The sequence below is a fragment of the Macrobrachium nipponense genome, chromosome 31 (genome assembly GCF_015104395.2).
Source record: "Macrobrachium nipponense isolate FS-2020 chromosome 31, ASM1510439v2, whole genome shotgun sequence".
In the NCBI taxonomy this organism is placed as follows: Eukaryota; Metazoa; Arthropoda; class Malacostraca; order Decapoda; family Palaemonidae; genus Macrobrachium; species Macrobrachium nipponense.
The window spans coordinates 40,154,285-40,176,521 of NC_061093.1; the positions used below are offsets into that span (position 1 = coordinate 40,154,285).

Sequence of the window (22,237 nt, forward strand, 5' to 3'; positions counted from 1 at the left end):
AAAATTCTAATAAAAGATATTTCACTCTCTTTTTTTTTTTAACATGACAGGGATGATTTTCGTACACTCAACCCTGCTCTTTTACCGGGCAACAAGCTCAAGGCGACGGGAAAAGATGGCCTCTTCTACGGTTTTAAAACTCCAGCTGGATGCAATGAAAGAAAATCGAAAAGCGTGGGAGCCAACACTTACTACTTGGCTGAATCGTTGAGCTGGTACTCGTTGGACCTGCCGAAGCACTCCTGCACACCTGTATCAGCCCAGAGTCTCTTCATGGCTGACAGGAGTTCCTCAGAGAAGGGCTCTGTGTCCTCCATTCGAGAGATGACGTCGAACACCATCTTCGCGTCAGGCTGGAAGCAAGAAAAAAATAAGGTCAGTATTCTTTATTTTAGATGCATACTGTTTTTGCTTAACAGAAGACTTGGTGACTAAGTAGAATAAAGAAGATAAAGACACCGCCTACCGTCCGAAAGACAAAAATCGTATCTAATTTCAGGTCTGAATAATTCCTGAATATTCCAAATATCTAAGCCAATCCAATATTGAAAAAATAACAGCCAAACTCTTCAAAGAAAATTTTGGAATTTTAACATGTCGTATGCTTTCACTTAGCCATAAAAATAAGCTTCATAGGGCCAGTATAATCTGCTGTAGAGAAAAAGAGCAAAATAAAATTCTATACATTAACTTGTAAAATATCGTGTGCCAGTAACACACAGGACAAAAAATAATTTCAAAGACAATACCCTCACTCAGAATCCTGGAAAATATGAAATACCAGGCGATCAAACCGTACATCATAAAGGCAGGAGTAATAATGGTACAGATTACACCGATATGCGTTTTCATCATGAATAATTGAAGCACAAACGCAAAGCTTATAATACACTGCACCTAACACAACGAGCATTTATATAACAATATCCTACATTGTTCAGGAGGATAGAAACCACGGCGCTCAGAACACGGGCAACAATCCAGAATTTTACAACGGAAATGACGAACGTATCATGTAACGTATTGTTCGAATCCTACGTCTAGGATGTTGCAGTCTCACACAAGCAGCAGTAATATTATCATAATAAAAAGTTACTAGTAATATACTGTATTCAATATTTTTGTTGTTCAGGAATAGGAACACACCCACCCTCTCTCTCTCTCTCTCTCTCTCTCTCTCTCTCTCTCTCTCTCTCTCTCTTCTCTGCCGCAATATGAGTGAAAATTAATATTGAATCATACTACATACCACACACACTGTAAGACCATCATATTCCAAAAAGCAAATATACAAGTCTAAAGACTGAGCCACTCTGTTTTCACTAACCTTGTTTTCGGAGTTATAGTTTACGAAATTTTACCTAAATTCTTGCATTTCTTCTACAAATATCTAACAAAACATCTAAAAAGATCTTATTTGATTAGCCTGTTTTGTAGCAAAAACTCCCACATCATCCAAAAAATATTTGTGCCCTTATTCTAAAATGTTTATAAAATACTAGTTTTTTCAAAAGTCATACAGAATGTAAATATTATTTGTTATACTGGGCACTTTCATTACTATACACTAAAGTCGCCAGAACCATGGTTACCTGCGAAGCTTTCCTGACCAAGATGAAGCCCCTGATGGCTTTCTGAAAGTTGCAAATGCTTTGATGTATGTCAGGAAAAAAGGATCTGTGATGTCTCAAAACTTGACTTAGCTGAAATGTTTTCCCGAGATGTCCTCAGCGAGGACGAAAGCAAGATCACTGGAAAAGTTCCAATAATAACTACGGTATTTTATCACTTTGTGTTGGGGCGAAAAAAATGCACGTCTTTGCTCTACGTAAGTATTTCATGCTGCTTTTGACGAAGTCAGAAATTCGCAAGTATGTACGTACACACACACACACATACGTATATATATATATTATTAGATATATTAGTTATATATATTATAATAATATATATATATATATATATAGAGAGAGAGAGAGAGATCGAGAGAGGAAGGAAGAGAGAGAGAGAGATGAAGGAGGAGGAGAGAGACGAGAGAGAGAGAGAGAGAGAGTCAAACTGTCTGCTACGCTTCTTCCCTTTCGAAATTTGATTTTATTCATGAACAATTTGATGTGTGTGTGTGTGTGTGTGTGTGTGTGTGTGTGTGTGTGTGACTTCCTCTCTCGTCCACCAGAGAGTAAGAAAAGGGTAGATCAAAAGAAGACATACACGAATGAAAAATAAAAATTAAAAGCAGAGGTGCAAATATGCCAAGCTCGATCGTGTGTATACATATTCATGCACGAATAAATGAATAATAAGTATCTACAGGGGGATGACTACTGTTTTTGCCATTAAAAATAGCCTTACATTATGTACCAGTGTCATCAACATGAGATAACGACAAATTTGCAAATCATGAAGCTAAAAGGAGCCCTATTCCATTACTTCGTTAATAAGCCCAGAGAGATGTAAAGCGAACAGTCCAAAAGTTGTGCTCATGAAAAGAATTCCAGAAAAACCGAAACATTTAGGAAATGTGGAGGGCGCTGAGGACGAACGGTATACCATTCATAAGATGAATGGTATACAACATATGTTGTTCAGAGCAATCATTGGATGAATGTTATACAACATAAGTTGTTCAGAGGAATCACTAGATGAATGTTTCACAAGGGTTGTTAAATGCGATTACTGGATGAAGGGTATACGTTGTTCAAAGCGATTGTAAGTTTTTCAGATGAATCGAAGCGTACATGAGTGAGTGGTCTGGTGTAACAGCTTGACTGTGACACCAGTGTTTTGTTTAGTGGTTTATCAGTATATTACTGGAATGAGCTGCGTGTGAGGAGTCACACCACAATAAAAAAAGAAAAAGAAAAAAAAAGCGGGCAAAATTGTGGGATATGATAAAAAAAAAAGTTCTGAAATGCATACTTAGTCTGCAAAAGGAGAAATTAGATAATAAATGTTATCATGTGAAATTATGATGGTACAAGGAAATCTAGAATAGAAGGAGCAATGCAAATGCAATTGATGCGGGAAGAATGTAAGCAACTGATTTGCTCCGGTAATTTACGAGCAAAGATACCGATTAATGACAGGATGAAGAAGAGGAGAGTAAAGAACAGGTAAACCAAGAGAGGTAAGAGGGTTGTTGAGCTTTTTTCCCCCCCTTAGTGTTGAAAAGTGAATAACTAATTAGAATGAAAGACAAAAGGTTAAACCCATTGCAAAATAAACTGCGTCATACATCAGACGTACGAAAAAGTGCAAGTGTGTGAATTTCGTGATAGATAGAAGTGATAAAGAAGTCCGCGTCGTAGGTGAAACGATATTCTCAGACGATTTTCATGTGGAAAGAAAGGACACACTCTATTCACGCAAAATATAATTGTGATGGTCTAGTTTCCCAAAATTCTGACTGGGAAGCCCTTCACCGGTGATGACCTCAGGCGTTGTAACCCCCTTCCCTTCGTAACATTTTTTACTGTAATCTCATAAACCAGGCTGGAGTTGCAATGACAAGGAAAGTGTGACCGAATGGATGACTGAAAACCCTTCCATATGTACGTAGGAGTTGTGACGACAAGTTCAGCTTGGTAGACGCACAGGCGAACGTTCAGGCAGACAAAAACAGACACGGACGAGCGGAAGAAAATGTATCGTACCTGCAAATTTCCCTAATGCGAACAAAGATAACCATTACAATGATAGCTAGGTAATCAGCTCCTCGGTGACGGACAGCGTTAATACATGGACAAGCGGGGAAAAGGGAGGAGGAGGAGGAGGAGGAGGGGAAAAAGAAGTTAACGGATTCTGCTGCAGGCGGAGATGGGATCCGGTGACGACCTCAGTAATTACCTCACGGGAAAGCTTCCTTAAGTCGAGAATAAATATTGACTTAATGTTAGTTTACCTTGAGAAACGAAGGAAACCCTCTCTACCTCCCTCATTATCGTAATAAACAGCAAAACGTCTTGTATGAGAGAGAGAGAGAGAGAGAGAGAGAGAGAGAGAGAGAGAGAGAGAGAGAGAGAGAGAGAATCAAGCTTATTAGAGAGAGAGAGAGAGAGAGAGAGAGAGAGAGAGAGAGAGAGAATTAAGCTATTTGTTTGGCTTACCAACCGAATAACTTATATTTTAATATATTTACACTCAACTATCACCAATAAATCATCAAACCTTGATATAGCTTAACACGGTACTGCTGAAAACTGACCAAACGCTAAGGGCACAATAACAAAACAATCTCCTCAACAACCCTACCAACCCAAAACCCTTGGGAAAGAATGTGAAACCCCATACGATGTGGGAGTCAATTCACGATTCTTTTCGCTGCTCCGGCGATCCAGCACAACGTTACCATGACAACGAGAACGTATCGTCAAGGCAACGTCCGTGACGTCACACAAAACCTCCTTTGACTGGAGGGATGCTGAAAAAGAAAGGGCAAACCGGTAACTCTCTCTCTCTCTCTCTCTCTCTCTCTCTCTCTCTCTCTCTCTCTCTCTCTCTCTCTCTCTCCAAACGATTCTAATGATGTTTGTATTGAAATTCATGATAGTTAAGTGAATTACAGAATTAACTATATTAATAAAACAATAACAAAAATAATGGCAACAAAAGAAACAGTGGTTAATGTGAGAATATTTGAATAATTCTTTCAGTCACAGAAGCCAAATCCTCCAATAATAACATCAAACTAAATAACGTTATTACACGCCCTTAGAATTTCTACGAATAAAATTCTTATAAAAGCAAATACAGGTGAAACAACCAGAATCCAGGAATAACTGAACTGACACCTTGCAACGCAGAATAAACAAGGCAAGGTCTGACAAATTGTGTGAAAAACAATTAAATATAGTATATTCTCCGTCGAAAAAAAAAAAAGAGAGAGAGAGAGAGATCAAATATAACAATCAAACCATCAACCGGTAAATGACCAAACCTGAGAAGTACTAATTGTACTACATGGAAAAAGCTACACCCAACACTAACACGATGGGTAAAGTAAAATCCGAAATCTTAATCACAACAGCAACATAAAGCTCTGTAACAACTGAGAAAATGTCAAACTACATTAGCTCAAATAACGTGGATTTTAGAACGCTAAGAAAATCTTAACATAAAACCAAACTCAACTTAACATAAGATAAATTGAAGCTGGAGAATGACAATGACTCCAAAACAAAAAAAGACAAACTATTTTGAAAGTAGAGTGAAAATGGGCAGAAGGAAGTGGAGGATGGGAAGATGGGAAAGTGATGGAGGGGAGGAGAGAGATGAAAGGATATGGGAGAGGGAGGGAAGATGGCTGGAACGCATAAGACCTTTGCTAAAGGTAGTGGAGGAAGGGAAACCATACTGTATATCATAAGTCGTATATAATATTCATGAACACACACAAACACACGTGTCATTGCTCGTAGCACCTCTGCCTCCTTTCCCTTTCAACCTTAGACCCACTTGATCTTCTCTCTTGAGAGAGAGAGAGAGAGAACTCTTCATCAAGAGCTGATGATGTAACCATCGACTTTCATCTTCCACTACTTCCACTACTGTCAAAACATGCCACCGATACTGCTCTCCCATCCTACATAAAAACAGACATTTTCTTAACCTGATGATTAATTACCATTCCCTCACTAGCAGCCCAAAAACATCTTTCCCGGTATTTTTTTGCAGAAACTCGTTTCGTTCTTTTAGTAAAAAGATCAGACCTCTCATTCGGGAAAATACAATTTCGTGTAAAAGTTCCTGTATTTGCATATGAAGCAGTTACATGACACCTACTTTATCTTTCATTCATTTTCTTAACTCCATTACTGATGGCTCTATGTTCAATATGCCCGCATACTATACGCATATATGAAATCAAGTTGTGTGTTTGTATGTGTGTGCTTGTGCTTGCTATACATGTACACATAGGTATGCCAAGCAGCACAAACGTACACATTAACATATATTGTATATTCAGAAAAAAAATACCTCCCTTGAAGTATAAGGATTAAGTGTAATATAAAAAAGAAACAGACATAAGACACTTTAACACCACTTCATATTTATATACCAACGACATATCTATACCACCTTCAATGTGGAACGTGCATAATATTTTAATCTTCCAATAACTCATTATGCTTCTCCTGGGTAGTTTTAACACTTAAGCTACTTCATTACTTTAGGTTGTTCTAAGTATCTGTCATACAATCTAACTAATTTACCTGTATTCCCGTTCTCAGAAAAAAAAAAAAAAAAAAAAAAAAAACAAGCAGCAACAACGCTCATATTGTTGGTCACCCGTCTGTGTAGAAATATGCAGCAGTTATGTTATGGAAATTTTCTGCACAAACGCCTCATCCATGAGTCACCTGTAGAATTCTGAATGCGGCAACGACTGTTATTTTGCTTTTGTCCTTAAAATTTGAAAGAGAACCATTCCAAATAAACAGATTCAAGGAGACGAATTAATAGTAAAATTAACATTTTGCCAGTCCCCACGCCGTAACCCCACCCCCACCCCCAAAAAAAAAAATTATGGCTCCAGTGCCACAGACAAATTCGACAGAAGTCAATTAGCAAGTTTCAAGTGAAATATTGATTTGAAAGAGGCCGCTAATTAAGAGAAATTAACAAACCACCATCGAGTCCGCTGGGTATCATCATATTTGCTGAAGCTTGAATTTATGATTACAAAAAACTACAATTTCGAGGATGAGTACAGTTGCCAATTAATTAGAGATAGTCTGTTCACATTATTTTTTGGGGAAAATTCTGCTACACTTGGTAGCTTCCTGGGTATACTCAACAATGGCTATGCCACTATAATTCTTACAGATTATTGTAAAATTTTAATTCAATAGTAAGCGGGTTATTTTATAACTGCTATAAAAAAAAAGGGGCTTCATTCACCAAATCTTACTCCCGAGCAGACTTGCCCAGACTTCACCCCCTCCTAATTAAGAGAGCGGCGACCTTCCACTGTCTCCACGAAGCGACCCGAGCCGTCGCTCGCCCAGTCCCCCCCGCCCCTCATCTATCAACCGCTGACACTTCACTGGTAAAATCCAAGTATAACTTGAGGAATCCTGTGGAACCCGAAGATACGTCTCCCTAATTGGGGGCAGGTGATCAGAAAGCAGGATATTTTGATTACTACCATTAGTCCTGCTAATGATTGAATAAAATGGTGATGATGGTGATGAGAAAAAGAGGTAATTACTGCGCTGGAAAATTTAAAATCTTTAATCACATCTTACAATAAAAGGCAGAGAATAATCTAGCCTAGGAAATACAATGATAGGGAATTCTAAAAACAAAAAGAAAAAAAATACAATTCGCAAATAATTTTAAATCACCCAACTTCGACGTTTACGGCCAGACTCTTAAAAAAGAATCAAATAAATAAAATAAAATAAAATATAAAATCCGGGAAACTGAACAATTGGGTGAATGGTGATTATAGCCACAACAGCACCATCAAATTCGCGGCTGCCGCCATATATGTGGCTAAAAAACGAAATACCTTTGTCATAAAACGGAACTTTCTCCTCTCTCTGATTTAACTTCCCTCCTCTATCCCAGACACCTAAAAACTAGCCCATATTGCAACGCCAGTAAAACTGACTGAAAATAATTTCCCCCAAAACAAAATAATCGGCCTGGCCTCGGTCTCACTCTTCCCCACCCTTTTTCCCCTTCCTCATCAATGAGCTTTAACTGCTGACGTCACACGCAGCTCGGCAATGCTGGGGGGGGGGGGGGGGGGAGAAAGAAGAGGAGGAGGAGGAGGAGGAAAGTGAGAAAGGGGGAGGATTTGGGGCTGTTAAGTGAACAATCTCCAAGCCTCTCTTATCCTTTCTCACTCACTCTCTGCGGATTGGTCCACCGAATGACCAGGCTTGGAAAACCCGTCTAAATACGGTCACAGTGGTCCTCCACCGTTGATACCAACCGAAAATGAAAACCAAAGCCGGTATATATAGCAAGAGCCCATTTCGCCGATGAGAATGAAGGAACGAACCCAACATTTCCAATGGAAATTCCGAGACATTATTGAGCCAATGAGGGAAGATGAAGGGCTTTGCAAACACATTACATTGATAATACACTAATTACAAGATTGTTTCTTATATGGGGCGACTTGGCATGACTTCAAACGACAAATGTTGACAAAAGTTACACAAGGAGGAGTTTTATCTTTCATTCCTACTGTAAATTTCGAATTTTGACATGTCTATGCTATCGCTTCAGATTACCTGGACATTTAGAAGAAATACACACCAGCACATGAACGCGTGCAGACACACAAACACACACACACAAGGAAGAAAGAAATATTGAACTTTTTCCTATACCCAAAGGTCAAAAGAAAACTTTTATCCGAGAGCAGCCCCATTTACTAGAAAATAAGACAACTTGATATAAGTTACTCAACTAAGTTTTACGTGACCAGCGGCTAGAAAAAGGCGCTGATCCAAAAAATTCGAACTGACGACTGAGAGAGAGAGAGAGAGAGAGAGAGAGAGAGAGAGAGAGAGAGAGAGAGAGAGAGAGTAAATTATAAAGCATGGTGAACACTCCACAATAAAAATACACATTCAATGGCTCTGCTAGTTATCAAAACCTTTTGTTTACGAACAATCCTTTACCACTTCATTTTAAACGAAAATACCACTCCTTCCGCATGCAGAATTGTATATTCTCTACAACAATGAGGGTCATTTTGTTTTGTATAAAAGTGGATCAGCAAATCATACATCAAATCTATAAAAAAAAAAAATCTATCACGATACAAGTTTACCCGAAGTCCGTGTCTTCAAACTGAATCCTGATGATATAAAACGAAGTCGTTAGTAGAACTCTCTCTCTCTCTCTCTCTCTCTCTCTCTCTCTCTCTCTCTCTCTCTCTCTCTCTCTCTCTCTCTCTCTCTCTCTCTCTCTCTCTCTCTCTTTTCTCCAGGAAGTAACTGCTGAACAAATAAGAAACCACAGAGGAATCTTTCAGTTCGAATTGTAGCCCCATTTGGTAAAAATTGAGAGAGAGAGAGAGAGAGAGAGAGAGAGAGAGAGAGAGAGAGAGAGAGAGAGAGACTCCTTTTAACACCTTATAAAAAGGTAAAATAATATATCCCCCGTTGCTACACGCTGTCGGAGCTCCGTGAGAGAAAAGGTTAAGAACAGAGAAATAAGAGAGGCCAAGTGGATGAGAGGAACTCCTTAACCACGCAGCAATTAGTGCTGAAGCTTTCATTTCGTCAAGAGCTAAAAAAAATGTGTCACGACCATCAGTAAGGCCAAAGTTCTCGTAGCCTCGCCTGCAATAATGAGCCTTAGGGTATTTCAAGCAAGGATGGGTTGATCAACATTACCCTAACACTCTCTCTCTCTCTCTCTCTCTCTCTCTCCAGTGTCCCCCTTCTTGAACATAATACACACTATTCATGTAGCTTCAAGCCATGTTACTTTACATGTAGAGACAAGGAGCTCTTGGCTTATTTGAAAGCTGTTTGATATATCCTTTGCTTACTTCCAGATGTTTGCTCCACTAAGGTGAAATGAAAAACCAAGTTCCCTTCAAGCACTACAGCTGGAAAACCGTAATAACTATTTTCCAGCAGCCCTGATGCTTAAAAAAAAATAATAATCTTCCAACCCTAAGTGTGGAAAGCATGTGAAATGACTGTTTCCTTTGCGCTGTAAGGCACCATTTCCTCACATTCCTCAAGTCAAAAAGCAAAGAATATTATTAACTATATCCAGAAATAATTATACTATAGGGGACCCTGTGATAAGATGGCCCTCCGAGTTCAGACGCCGAGTGGGATGACCGACTAAAGACGCACTTTCTATACAAGACCCCAAGGGGCACAACGCCGCCTAAGTACCTTGAAGTGGTACTTTATTTTTGATCCCACCTAAAAGGCCAAGCATGGCTTATCGACAAAAAACATTTTCAACGTATAGCACAAAAGGATATTAAACTCCGAGTAACCAAAAGACAGTCCAAAACTAACATAAGAAATCTCGGCAATAAAAGTTATGATCATGCATACAGCAGTGAGGAATATCATACGATTATATGAAAAGCCTATTATTCACACTTTCATATACAAAGTTCAAACAACACTCGAGGACCGAGATAAAGAAGTAAGATATTTTCAGTAACCTATTTTCCAGATTGAAAATACTCTATTCACTTCGAAACTCCCCGCACAAAAGAACCGGTTCGTTTACACAAACAATATAACTCAATTTTACGACAATATCTTTGGGGTATTATGCTACCAGAAAATCAAAACAAATTTCGAAAATGCACTTTTTATTTTATGCGAAATGCCATCATTCATTGTGACTTCCATCACTCCATGAACAGCAATGATACTCCTGAAGATATGTGAACAGATAATATCGCAATAGAGAAAAAGATTTCTACCGTACACGCGACAACCAAATCCCCTTACTTCAAAAGCTGTACATTGTCTTCATCACCGCCCTTCAACATACATGTTTAGTGCTGTAACGATTGTGTAGTTCTATGAACAGCGTTCACATACTTGTTCCAGAAACCAGAAGAGATTGACGCAGTTTCCAAAATCTGAAAAGCTGTCGGCGTAAGCTTGAAAAACATCATTGGTCGGCATCAACGAAACCTACTTAGGTGGCTGTAGTGAGATCTTCAGTATTTATCAGGAATGATTATTTGTTCCCACAATCCCTTTAAAAAGAAACTCGTAGCTTTAGACATTTGGAAACGTTTTCCCATAAGCTGAGGGTACGGTAGAGGTTCGGTGAACTTCTCACACGAGTCTTAAAATTTAAATGAACCTTTCCCAGTAGTCCAGTAAGATAAGGATGTTGCCCACGAAAGTTCGTCTGCTGTTGCAACACTCGCAAACTTCAACAATGTGGCAAAAATTCTTGCCAGTCACTACGGTAATAAAAGGTGAAGCCAAATAACTAGAACATTCAAAGGAGAGATTCCATAGCTTTCTACATGTGGCCCAAAAATAAGTGAATAAAGCACTTTGCTACCTTACTTATATGAGTCATAAAGCTAAAAAAAATACTGAATGGAACTTTGCTAAAGCCAGAAATGAAATTCCATTGAGTCTGTTATGAATAACCAACGAACTCTCCACATATTCCTATAAAATTTGGCCTTTCATAATACATAGTTGATTTGACTCTGGAAGCGCAGTTGATTTCTCCAATTAAAAAAAAAAAATCTTGCGATGCCCACGAAGCGTCTTGCGCAAGCTGCAATCTCTGTAGGTAAAATGATTCAAGCTTCCTCAGACGTCTTTAGGAAATATATAGACCCAATTCTTGTCTGATGTACATAATAATGCTTGCTTATTGCTAATGAAATGTCCGTGACAAATCTGAAGGTGAGCCAAAGTTAATCAAAACTAATTATCCGAACTACTCCTAAAATACAGCGACGAAAGAAAACATCCCAAGAAAACTAACTATAATTAAGCGAAAGCTACGGAAATCAAATACAAAATGTCGAAAAAGAGTCTGTTCGCCGAGCAATCTAATCATTTTGTTTTGGTGAGCGGACGTCGTCGATACTGACGTCGGCACCAATTTCCTGCTCATTATTTCCCAGAATTCTTCTCCTTTTCATAACGAGGGCGCGGGAATGGGGAGTGGAGCGACCGGGGGGGGGGGGGGGGGGGGGGGACGTAGGGAGGAGGGTCCCGGCCCTACAAACAAAGCTACCTTGCTATACTTCCATGTAACAAGAGATCTTCAGACTCTCATTATCAAGAGATAAAGGGAGAGAAAGAAAAGAGACAATCAAGGGAGCAAAATTATTCCTCCAAGGCATTTAAAAGTGCAATTAACCAAGAGTTCTTTATAACTCGAGAGAGAGAGAGAGAGAGAGAGAGAGAGAGAGAGAGAGAGAGAGAGAGAGAGAGAGAGCTCGACGAGGTAATTCTCCACTTTTAGAGAGATATACAGGTACCCTCTCTCTCTCACTCGCTCTCTCATACACCAGAAGAGAAAATTAATCTTTACGAGAGGGATACACCTTACAATATTCTTCAATAATTCCCATTTCAGAAAACTTCCTAAGAGTTTATCCTCCTCTTCTAATAGTTGTTCAGCTCAGATTATGAGAGAGAGAGAGAGAGAGAGAGAGAGAGTGAGAGAGAGAGAGAGAGAGAGAGAGAGAATGTTTTCAAGTAAAAGACAAATGCATGCAAATATTAAAGCGCTATATCCACAAATGCTGGAAAACAAATACACCACAATAATCAAAGAATACAAGAAAAGATCCCAGACCGCTAGTGCTGCTAACATACACTTATTCAGGTTTCAAATTCAAACAAACGTGGACATTTTTCTCGATCGTGAAAAAATGAAATTGGTAAATGGATCTCTCCAGTAACATGTGTCATTCAATATCTTAAAATAAATAAATAAATAAATAAAGCACACGCCAAAGATTTCAGTAACTGTGAGGGAAGCATACCTTCCATATCCAATATCAAAACTTAATTGTATGTTAACACAAAGGAAACTAAACAGAGGATATTTAAGGGGAAAAAAATTAAAGATCAAATATCAAGAATAGTAGTCCCATTTCTAACCAACCTACGACATATATCCAAATGTTCGTCAACTTTTAGAGCAGTTGAAAATTATGCTACAGAAAGATTAAATGCAACAAAGTGGAAGCTTTTCAGGTCTTATAAGAGAGGAAAACAAATAAGGAGTGAATGGAAGCAACAACAACGAACCGTTTATCAAGTGAGGAAAATGTCACCTGGTCGAAATTGGAAATTCGGAAAAAGTGACGAGGAAAGAGGACATTTTATGGATTATCAATACCGCCACACCAGCCACCGAGCGAATTCAAGTCTCTCTCTCTCTCTCTCTCTCTCTCTCTCTCTCTTATACACACACACACACACACATATATATATATACGTATGTATGTAATGTATGTATGTATGTATACACACACCCACCAACGATTCAAATTTACGTCAATATCCTCTTGAATCAAAAGACGAAAGCTTCGACATTGCAAGTCTTTACAGAGATTGGCTCTCAGGTGAGTTAACTCGTCAAGTACAAGATAAAACTCATCTCGAGAAAAGTAGTATCTTCGAATCAATTATTACCGGACATATCCCACACATCGTTTGCCAAAAGACGTATAGAATTACGACACGAATTTCAAGTCATAAAAAATGCGTTTCAAATTATCATTAACATCGTAGGCAAAACTTTGAAAACTCTACGGGCTATTGTTGTAGAATTTCACTATTCTTACCATTGAAAATGAAATCTTATGGTTTTTCAGGATATCCTTACAGACATTGTTGAAAAAGAATCTCATCAAGACACACCAAACTAGCAATAAAATCAAGCAACAAGAATAATATCCTCCTCCTAAAATAACAGTAACTGAAATCCGTTAAGTAAAACATACTTTCAGAGAAATCCGTTAACAAATTGTAGGAAAATATGAATAAATCAACCTGAATCTTCTCGAAGATTAAAAACCTTAACCAATGAAAGAAAATTCTTCACAGTCGAAAAACCCTCGAATTTTTAATTTACTTATTCTCTCTTTAAATGAAATTAAAAATTACAGAAATAAATCCCCTTTCTCCATGATAATCATTAAAAAGAAGGGCATTGCGAAATCGATGGATAATATCCTGAAAAATATATCGTAAACTTAAACATATATATATATATTATATATATATATATATATATATATATATATATTATATATATATATATATATATATATATATATATATATATTATATAATATATATATATATGAGGACCATTTATACTAACCCGTCTCTCTAAATACATTGGAGTGATAAATTATAGATGCAGCCAAGAACGTCATCAATCACCAACCCCCCCAAAGTGCAACATTTTAGTTATTTTAAAACTTCGAATGAAGAGCGCGACCTTTGACATTACCATTCGTTGCAATGATCACGAACGCTCACCTTTTCAAATTCAAACCTAACGTTTTCAGTTAGATCTTTATTGCTTGCTTGTTATTCTCGCTTTTCAATTTACAGTACTTTTACCCTTTATTTTTAATTGCCGTGTTGTCTCTTGGGTATTACTGGAAAGTTTAAACTAGCTTTACGATTTCTACATGACCTGGTTCATGATACCTAATTCATCACAAACATACACACACACACACACACAAAGCAAAATTATTTCGTGTTTTGTTTTGCAATCACTTTTTGTCTAGCTGTCATGAATTTAGCGTTGAATATTAACGTTTCAATTATCACATGCAATAAATAATGGCTATCATATCGCTTTCATCAAAAGAAAGACTGCCCTGTTAATATGATACTATTGACATTTTAGCTGTGTTTCATGAATATGAGGTTTTAAATTTGTTGCAAAAGACCCTCTCTCTCTCTCTCTCTCTCGTGTGCCCACTGGCATGCACGCATGCGTTGCAGAACTCTGACTTCGTTAACACAAGCAAAGAACTACAGATATTTCCTGTGGAATGAAATACGGCATTTCTATACGACAGGCTATGTAACTGTACCGAAGGTGTGCGCCTTTCGATTGGCTTATGGTTCCCTATCATGTCATCAATCAATTACAGACTCGGTAATAATACTTAATGTATGGCGGCAATGCTTAATAATGATAATGCGCGTAGGTCACGTAGACAATGAAACGCCATATTCTACACGGGTATGTATATGCCATATTTTTTTATTGTAAAACATTATTAGTTTTAACAATATTACTGGGGCTTCCCTTATGCCTCGCAAACATGAAGACTGATTAATCTGGTACCAGGAGCAGTACCATTGGATGAGCAATGCTGGAATTCCAAGGTGAGTAAAGAGTGGAGGGAGGAATGGCTGGTCCCTTTACTCTTCTCTTTAAGAACGGGAAAAAATACATTACCTAAGCAGCCGTCAAATTTTCAGTCTCCCTTTACTTTGAGGCTGCGTTAGCATTGCAATCCTTCCCTCCTACTAAGACACACACACATATATATACAAATAACTTGATCACGAAATATATATAACGTGATGCTATGTATAAATAAATATAAATAAACAATGTGTGTGTTGTGTTTGATATCAAATTCACTTACTTTGGGAATAACACCCAAAGAGAATTATAACTGCTTAGCGCCACTGCGCCAGCCAGGAGGTGGTCAAAGTCAGAGACTACCTTTGTTTCAAAACTAGGCCGCGGTGTAAGCTATTCCCAAAGTGTAATGAATTCAATACAAAACGATATTTCTGGCTTAATATTTGTTAATATAAAAAGGTCACGCGTGTACAACTGACAAAAATTCATACATGTATGTGTGTGTGTGCGTGTAGCTATACAATTTTTATTTTGGTTACAGTATTTTGCGTATATAAAATTTTTACTCTGGTTACAGTATTTTACATTTTCACAGGCAAAATACTCTTATAAATAGACACTTCATTATTAAAAATACATTTTCTCGTAACAAATGCCAGGAATAGAGTCTGAGACGATGATCATTTTTTTTTCTGTTTTCATGTTTTTGCTCCCATGGTATAAACTCGATTCTGATGATGAACTATTTACCTATTCCGCTTTCAGCATATCCAGGAATGTGCGTGATAAATACTTAAATGCGTGTATGTATTCAATCACTAAGGCAAAGTTGCAGAAAGCTCAACAGCAACAGCTATTTGAACTCACAAATAGACAACAGCTAGATTGTCTGTCCATAAATAACGACAATAACCTCAATATCTTATACCGAATCCAGCGCTTCCTTGATCAAAAGACCTTCTATTCTAAGACTTAATCTTCAACCACAAATACATTGTTATTACAATTCTTACTCTGTCTTCCAAACCGAGTCTTCGTCCTGTTTGCAATCCTGCAAACGCTTGCCCTATTTATTAGCAAACATTTCTCGTTATCTTCCCTCTTCGCCTTTATTCGGACTCGAACAACCACGCTCCGCCTCCACAAAGAAGAGCTATCTCAGTAGCCACTCAATGCGTTCCATCTGTTATTTCCTTTTGGCACTTTTCCTGTATTGCATTCCTTTCCAGGAGCTTCAATTATCTCCTGCCATCCATGATTCATCTTTTATCATAGAAGACCTCATTACATTGTCTTAGCATCATTTCTAAACTTTAGTTTCAAACGTCATCAAAAGTCAGCCACTATCATCTGTCCTCAATCCACATATACAGTTTCAACTCCGTATTCTTGATCTCATTCTCCTTACACCCTTACTCTTGGTAATATTCACTTTACATATAACCCTAGACATATGAAAACGCTACATATTTTTTCACATTCCGGCATTTAACCTTTGAAATGGGTAGCGCCAAAGGGACAATGTCTCACGAGTTCCAGCTCGTTTTAAGGTACCCACTTACAACTGGTTTCGATTGGTGGGACGTGGGCGATTACATATAACGAAGTTTACTAATAAACTTTACAAATGAGTCAGGTCATGCATTATACATTTGTATATTTATATACATATGTATATTATATATAAATATGCAAACATAAACATATAAATATAATATAATGTATATAAGTTTTATCATGATTTGCATAAATGTTAATGTGACCAGAAAATAACAGAAGGAATAACATCAGCCATCAAGCAGTCTGAACTCTCATCCAGGGATGTACAACCAGAAAGCATTGAGGTAATACAAATTATTTTCAAGCCCTTATCTTCAGGATACGAGTTCAAACCACCTGAAGCCCACTTTTGTTCAGTTGTCAAAAACACTAACATCTATATATATATATATATATATATATATATATATATCATATATAAATATATATATATATATATATATATATCTATATAGTATATATATATATATTATATATATATATATATATATATATATACTATATATAATGTGTGTTTGTCTGTGTGTGTGTGTATGGGCATGCAATATAGAGGATGCAAAAGCACCAGTTTGACCAAAGGCAAGAGTGTTTGTTACAGTACTGACCTCCCTCTCGTTGTTACCAAAAGATATGCCGAGATTAGGCATAGCCCTAAGAATGGCTACTAAAGACTGTATAGTGTTGGAATACACGACCGGTCGATACTGCTTGAAGTCCTCGCTCGTAAAACCGGATTCGTGGATAATTCTGTAAAAGAGAAAGAGATAACATATTTTAGTTAAGCGAACACATCAATAAATACATAAATGAATTCTCGTAGTTTATAAATGGCTATTTTTCAAATGATACTATAGTAATAATAACAATACACAATATGTGGGAATTCATCACCAACACTTGGGAAATGAAAACAAAATTTTTATGAGAAATTTAGCTCTCAAGAAAGAAGAGGTGAAGTCACGTATTTTCTCAATAACGACCAAAAAGAATCCAATATACTGCATCTAATATCCTCATTAACAGTCACGTGACCAATAAATAACAACAACAACAACAACAACAACAACAACAACAATAATAATAATAATAATAATAATAATAATAATAATGTCATTGAAATATCTGATACTAAAAGCAATGAAGGCACAATAAAGTCAAAGGCAATCATAGACTTATCGTCACTTCCAGGGCTAATTAAATATCGTAAAACTGTCACACCCTGACAGGTCGTTCGGATGGCTAATCCCGGTCTTGATAAGACCGATTTATCGTTATTGGCCTGCGCCAGTCATCTTAAAAGACGGATGCGAGATTAATCAATACGGCTCATCTGATGTATCAAAAAAAAAAAAAAAAAAAAAAAGTTCGTGCGCAGATAATATTTATATATATATTACACGAAAAGGACTTGGCAAGTCATGTGGGATAAAAACAGTTTCTGCCATTTCAAGTTCCCCAATATAATATAATAATCTGATGTCTTTAATCAAATTATTTTGTCTTTTCTCCAATGGAAAATAAAAGAAAATTCTTAAATAAAAATAATCAAGTTTCTTCATATCAAATATTCAAACATTACAAAAGCGTAATATGCGCGATATTATTATTCTGCCTTTTCTTCAGAAGAGGAGTAAAGTTTAAAAAAAGTAAAGTTTAAAAAAAAAAGGAAAAAAAGTAGCAGTGAAGTAACAAGGGCAGGCGGATGAGTCAATAAACTTGACTCAGCCAGTCCCTCTGAGCGGTTCTCTCTCTCTCTCTCTCTCTCTCTCTCTCTCTCTCTCTCTCTCTCTCCTCTCCTCTCTCTCTCATCTCACTCACACAAATTAAACACGAACGCAGAACCAAATATATTGTTGGATCTCTCTCTCTCTCTCTCTCTCTCTCTCTCTCTCTCTCACACACACACCAAATATATTTTTGGATACTCTCCTCCATCCTTTCGACCTCTATTCTGTCCAATAATTAATACTGTTACTTAAACAAACACTACTGAGATGCTCTTCATCCTTTACCCTTCTAATTTCTTACACAGGTACTGTATAAATTTCACTTCATGTACGGTAGGGTGAGGTACTCTAAAGAAAGTGAAGGATCCTTCCAATATGCCACCCTTTCCTTCAACATATACACACTTCGAGTATCTTAATGAATTCACCATTACTTTAACATACTGTAAAGAAGTTTAATGCACGTCGTGATTTATAGAAGACCGGAACTCCACTCTGAATAGGATATTTGCATACCGACATATCAACAATAAAATATACAAGTGATTTCACTCAAATATTTTTTCTACTCATGAAGATATTCTGGCAAATATTCCAGAAGTTTCATAAGTAACTATCTCAGTGTTATTAACCATATTTTCAAACCTACGAATGGCTCTGGAAGTCTTTCAAAGGCACTGAATCAGATCCTTAATTAGGTAAATATATCCACATAGTCGCGCGCACACCAACACTCTCTCTCTCTCTCACAATATATATTATAGATAATATATCATATATATAATACCTATATATAGATATATATATATATATATACCACACACACAACACACACACACACACACACACACATATATATATATATAATATATATATATATATATATATATATATATATGTGTGTGTGTGTGTGTGTGTGTGTGTGTGTGAGTGAATACATACACAGTTACTGCTGTTGCTGGATGTCGAGGGATAAGTCTTATATAGACGTGAGGTTTATCCTTTAAGTGCAGATTAAAGCAGTTATACAGAGAAACAATCTGATTAAAGCAGTTATACAAATAAACAATCTGATTAAAGCAGTTATACAAATAAACAATCTAACAATGGCGTTCTAGAATCTTGTCAGTGGTAACAATATCCATCTATTCCAAAGTCCTGCTATCTATATCTGCCTGTTGACGCCGATTCATACTATTCATGGAGATTTCAACTACCCGCTTTTCTTTCATATTTCGATTTGCCTTAGGCAAGTACAAACGTGTCTTCGTGCACTATTCATTAGTCGTTACCTATACAATTTAAATGATAAGAATGAATCCAGAATTTATTAAGTTTCGGGACGCTTATAACTTCTCATAAAAAAATATTGTCAAAATTATTCGTTATACACTTCCGACACTTTTATGAGTTAACACACGCACCATATGAACATAATAATGCATTAAATAATCATCTTATTATTCTTTAATTATTAAATAATCATCTTATTATTCTTTAAAGTATCATTACATACGACGACGTTATCATAACATCTAGTATACTGTAACTTCATATTGAATATTAGTGTCATTACTGAATATTATTGGATTTTCACCCTAACCAAAAGGGCAAATAAGGCTACAAGAAAATGCAAAACCTGTTCCTTATCCCGCATATCTATTTAAAAAAAAAAAAAATCCGTTATTGAAATGGGTCCTATGAATTCCCCATTGATTCCAACAGTCCGGTTAAGAACAACCTGGCCGGCCCTGTTAATCCAAACCTCGTCGGCGGTCCCTCCCGGATGCCAGCGGACTTGAAGGTCTTCCTCAACTCATCGAGAATTCATCAACTCTCAAATGGCACTCAATGGAAAGCGTTGAATGTCCTGGAAAGATTTGGATGGGGGGAGGAAGAGAAGGACGAAACCGAAGTCTATATATGGCATTTTCTATAGAACCCAATCAAGGGCCAGATCGTTTACTCAACAAACACGCGTTGAGGATGGTAATTGTGTTTGCGTAAGAAATGGGGAGAGAGAGAGAGAGAGAGAGAGAGAGAGAGAGAGAGAGAGAGAGAGAGAGAGAGAGAGAGAGAGAGAGATGGTACCACTACTTTTAAATGGCTTTATACTTTCCTAGTATGAATCAAACTTTTAAGGAAATATAATTCTAACAGCAAACAAGAAACTTTCATCACACGTAGATCCCACCCTTAGTCCCCGAAGACCTATCGAGTAAAAACAAAAATAAATAAAATAAATAAATAAATAAATAAATAAACCAAAAAAAAAAGTGCCTAAACCGCACCTTTTCGCAATATCAGCGTACGGTATTATGCATTTCAACTGTTTCTTTAAAGCCGTATGAAAATGTATCCTTTACCCTTAACAATCGTAATTCCATTATGATACAAAATTGTTTCAAGAAGGGGCTGAGGCAGCAGCCTCATACTGCAATACTTTTTGACCCTGTCCTTCGAGGACGAAAGGTAAATCCCATTGTACTTACCCTGTTTAATAAGTGAATTGTGCAACTGGTGATTAAACAAATGTGTTCGTCGCAGCTCGCTCTCTAAAAAGGTAAAGGCGGATATATATATATATATATATATATATATATATATATATATATATATATATATATATATATATATATAATATATATATATGTGTGTGGTGTGTGTGTGTGTGTGTGGTGTGTGTGTGTGTGTGTGTGTGTGTGTAAAAACATACATGCACGTGACAGTGATCTCATTTGTTGGAATGGAATGGAATGGAATATTAAATTTAGGCCAGATGCCAAGCACTGGGACCTATGAGATCATTTACTGTTGAAAGGGAAATTTAGAGTAAAGGGGTTTTGGAGGTGTAACAAGAGAAAAACCTCGGAGTTGCACTACGAAAATATTTAGGAGGTGGAAAGTAAAATGGAAGAAAAGAATATGAACGGAGGTGCGGCAAAAGGAATGAAAAGGGTTGCAGCTGGGAACCGAAGGGACGCCACAACGAACCTTCCTTAAGTAATACCTACAGTACAACGCGTGAGGTACACTAATGGGACTACCTCCCTCCGGGGGATCTCGTATGTTGACAACTACTAATAAAACAGATGCGATTACATTTGAACACAAATATTTTTCTAGAAAACGAAAACAAATTAATGAACTTCCTTCCCGTACGAGAGGAAAGACACCTCGCTCGAAATTTAATAACCCAAGGTTGATTGATCTGGCAATCTGCCGGATAAAATGAGAGATGCGTCTTTTCTTCGACTTAGTGCAGAACAATTTAATTAAGTTTACAAAAACCCTCAAGTTAACTGTCGTGTAAACTGGACAAAATATTGCATACTTCATCTATATTGAACTACAAGTGTGTCATGCGACACGCAATTGTGGCAAACATCAACAACGAGAGAGAGAGAGAGAGAGAGAGAGAGAGAGAGAGAGAGAGAGAGAGAGAGAGAGTATAACATGCATCACATCATGACTATTTTACGAAACAATGTCCTCACAACGGGTCGCCTCTCTTGCGTGCGGACCATAACAAGGTAATCTCAGTTTCATCAAGCTGATTAGGGAACTCTTCCGAGAAGCGAGAGTCCCATATGCGCGGCTCTGACTCGACTAACGATGCCCTAACCGGAACCAATCTGAGTCTGCGCCAACGTTAATCAGTTCAACAAGTTGAACGGCATCCAAATGAACTAGAAACGAGCAGCTTTATTCTATAGATTTCCTCCACATTCTTCCACTCTTACTAATCAATTATGAATTCTCTTGACCTGAAATGATAGAAAAATCTTTACTAACTGGCAGAAACCTTTTCTACTTTTTTAAATGCAGGATCATTTAGTCTTCAAAAGTCGCCCATTTCAGCTTTTCCCGAGTTATACTTGATAACTTTTCTTGAAAGAACTCGAAAATATATTCTATAAAATGTTAGTAAAATAAACCTCCGTGTTTACTTAATTAACGACTAACGCTGCTTAGGAGCACGTTGAGAGGTTTAGAAAAGGTTTTAGGTCCCCTTATTCAGCGTTAGAGAGATTGCCAATTATGAGGAGGATGATATACACACAGTGTACGTCATATGTAAATATCCGACTAGTATAGTGCAGATGTGAATAGTA

At 37.2% G+C, this 22,237-nt stretch overlaps 1 protein-coding gene across 8 annotated transcripts in view; it reads right to left on the reverse strand.

The window, feature by feature from the left end:
• The window catches only part of LOC135206905 (guanine nucleotide-binding protein G(o) subunit alpha), a 676,543-nt gene that overhangs the window by 86,237 nt on the left and 568,069 nt on the right, over window positions 1-22,237 (reverse strand). For all 8 annotated transcript variants that reach the window (XM_064238391.1, XM_064238395.1, XM_064238394.1 and 5 more), the window contains 2 exons: window positions 17,001-17,142; window positions 193-353 (listed from right to left, as the gene is read on the reverse strand). In XM_064238391.1, the coding sequence (XP_064094461.1) occupies window positions 193-353; window positions 17,001-17,142 (303 nt within the window). The remainder of the gene's footprint in view (window positions 1-192; window positions 354-17,000; window positions 17,143-22,237) is intronic.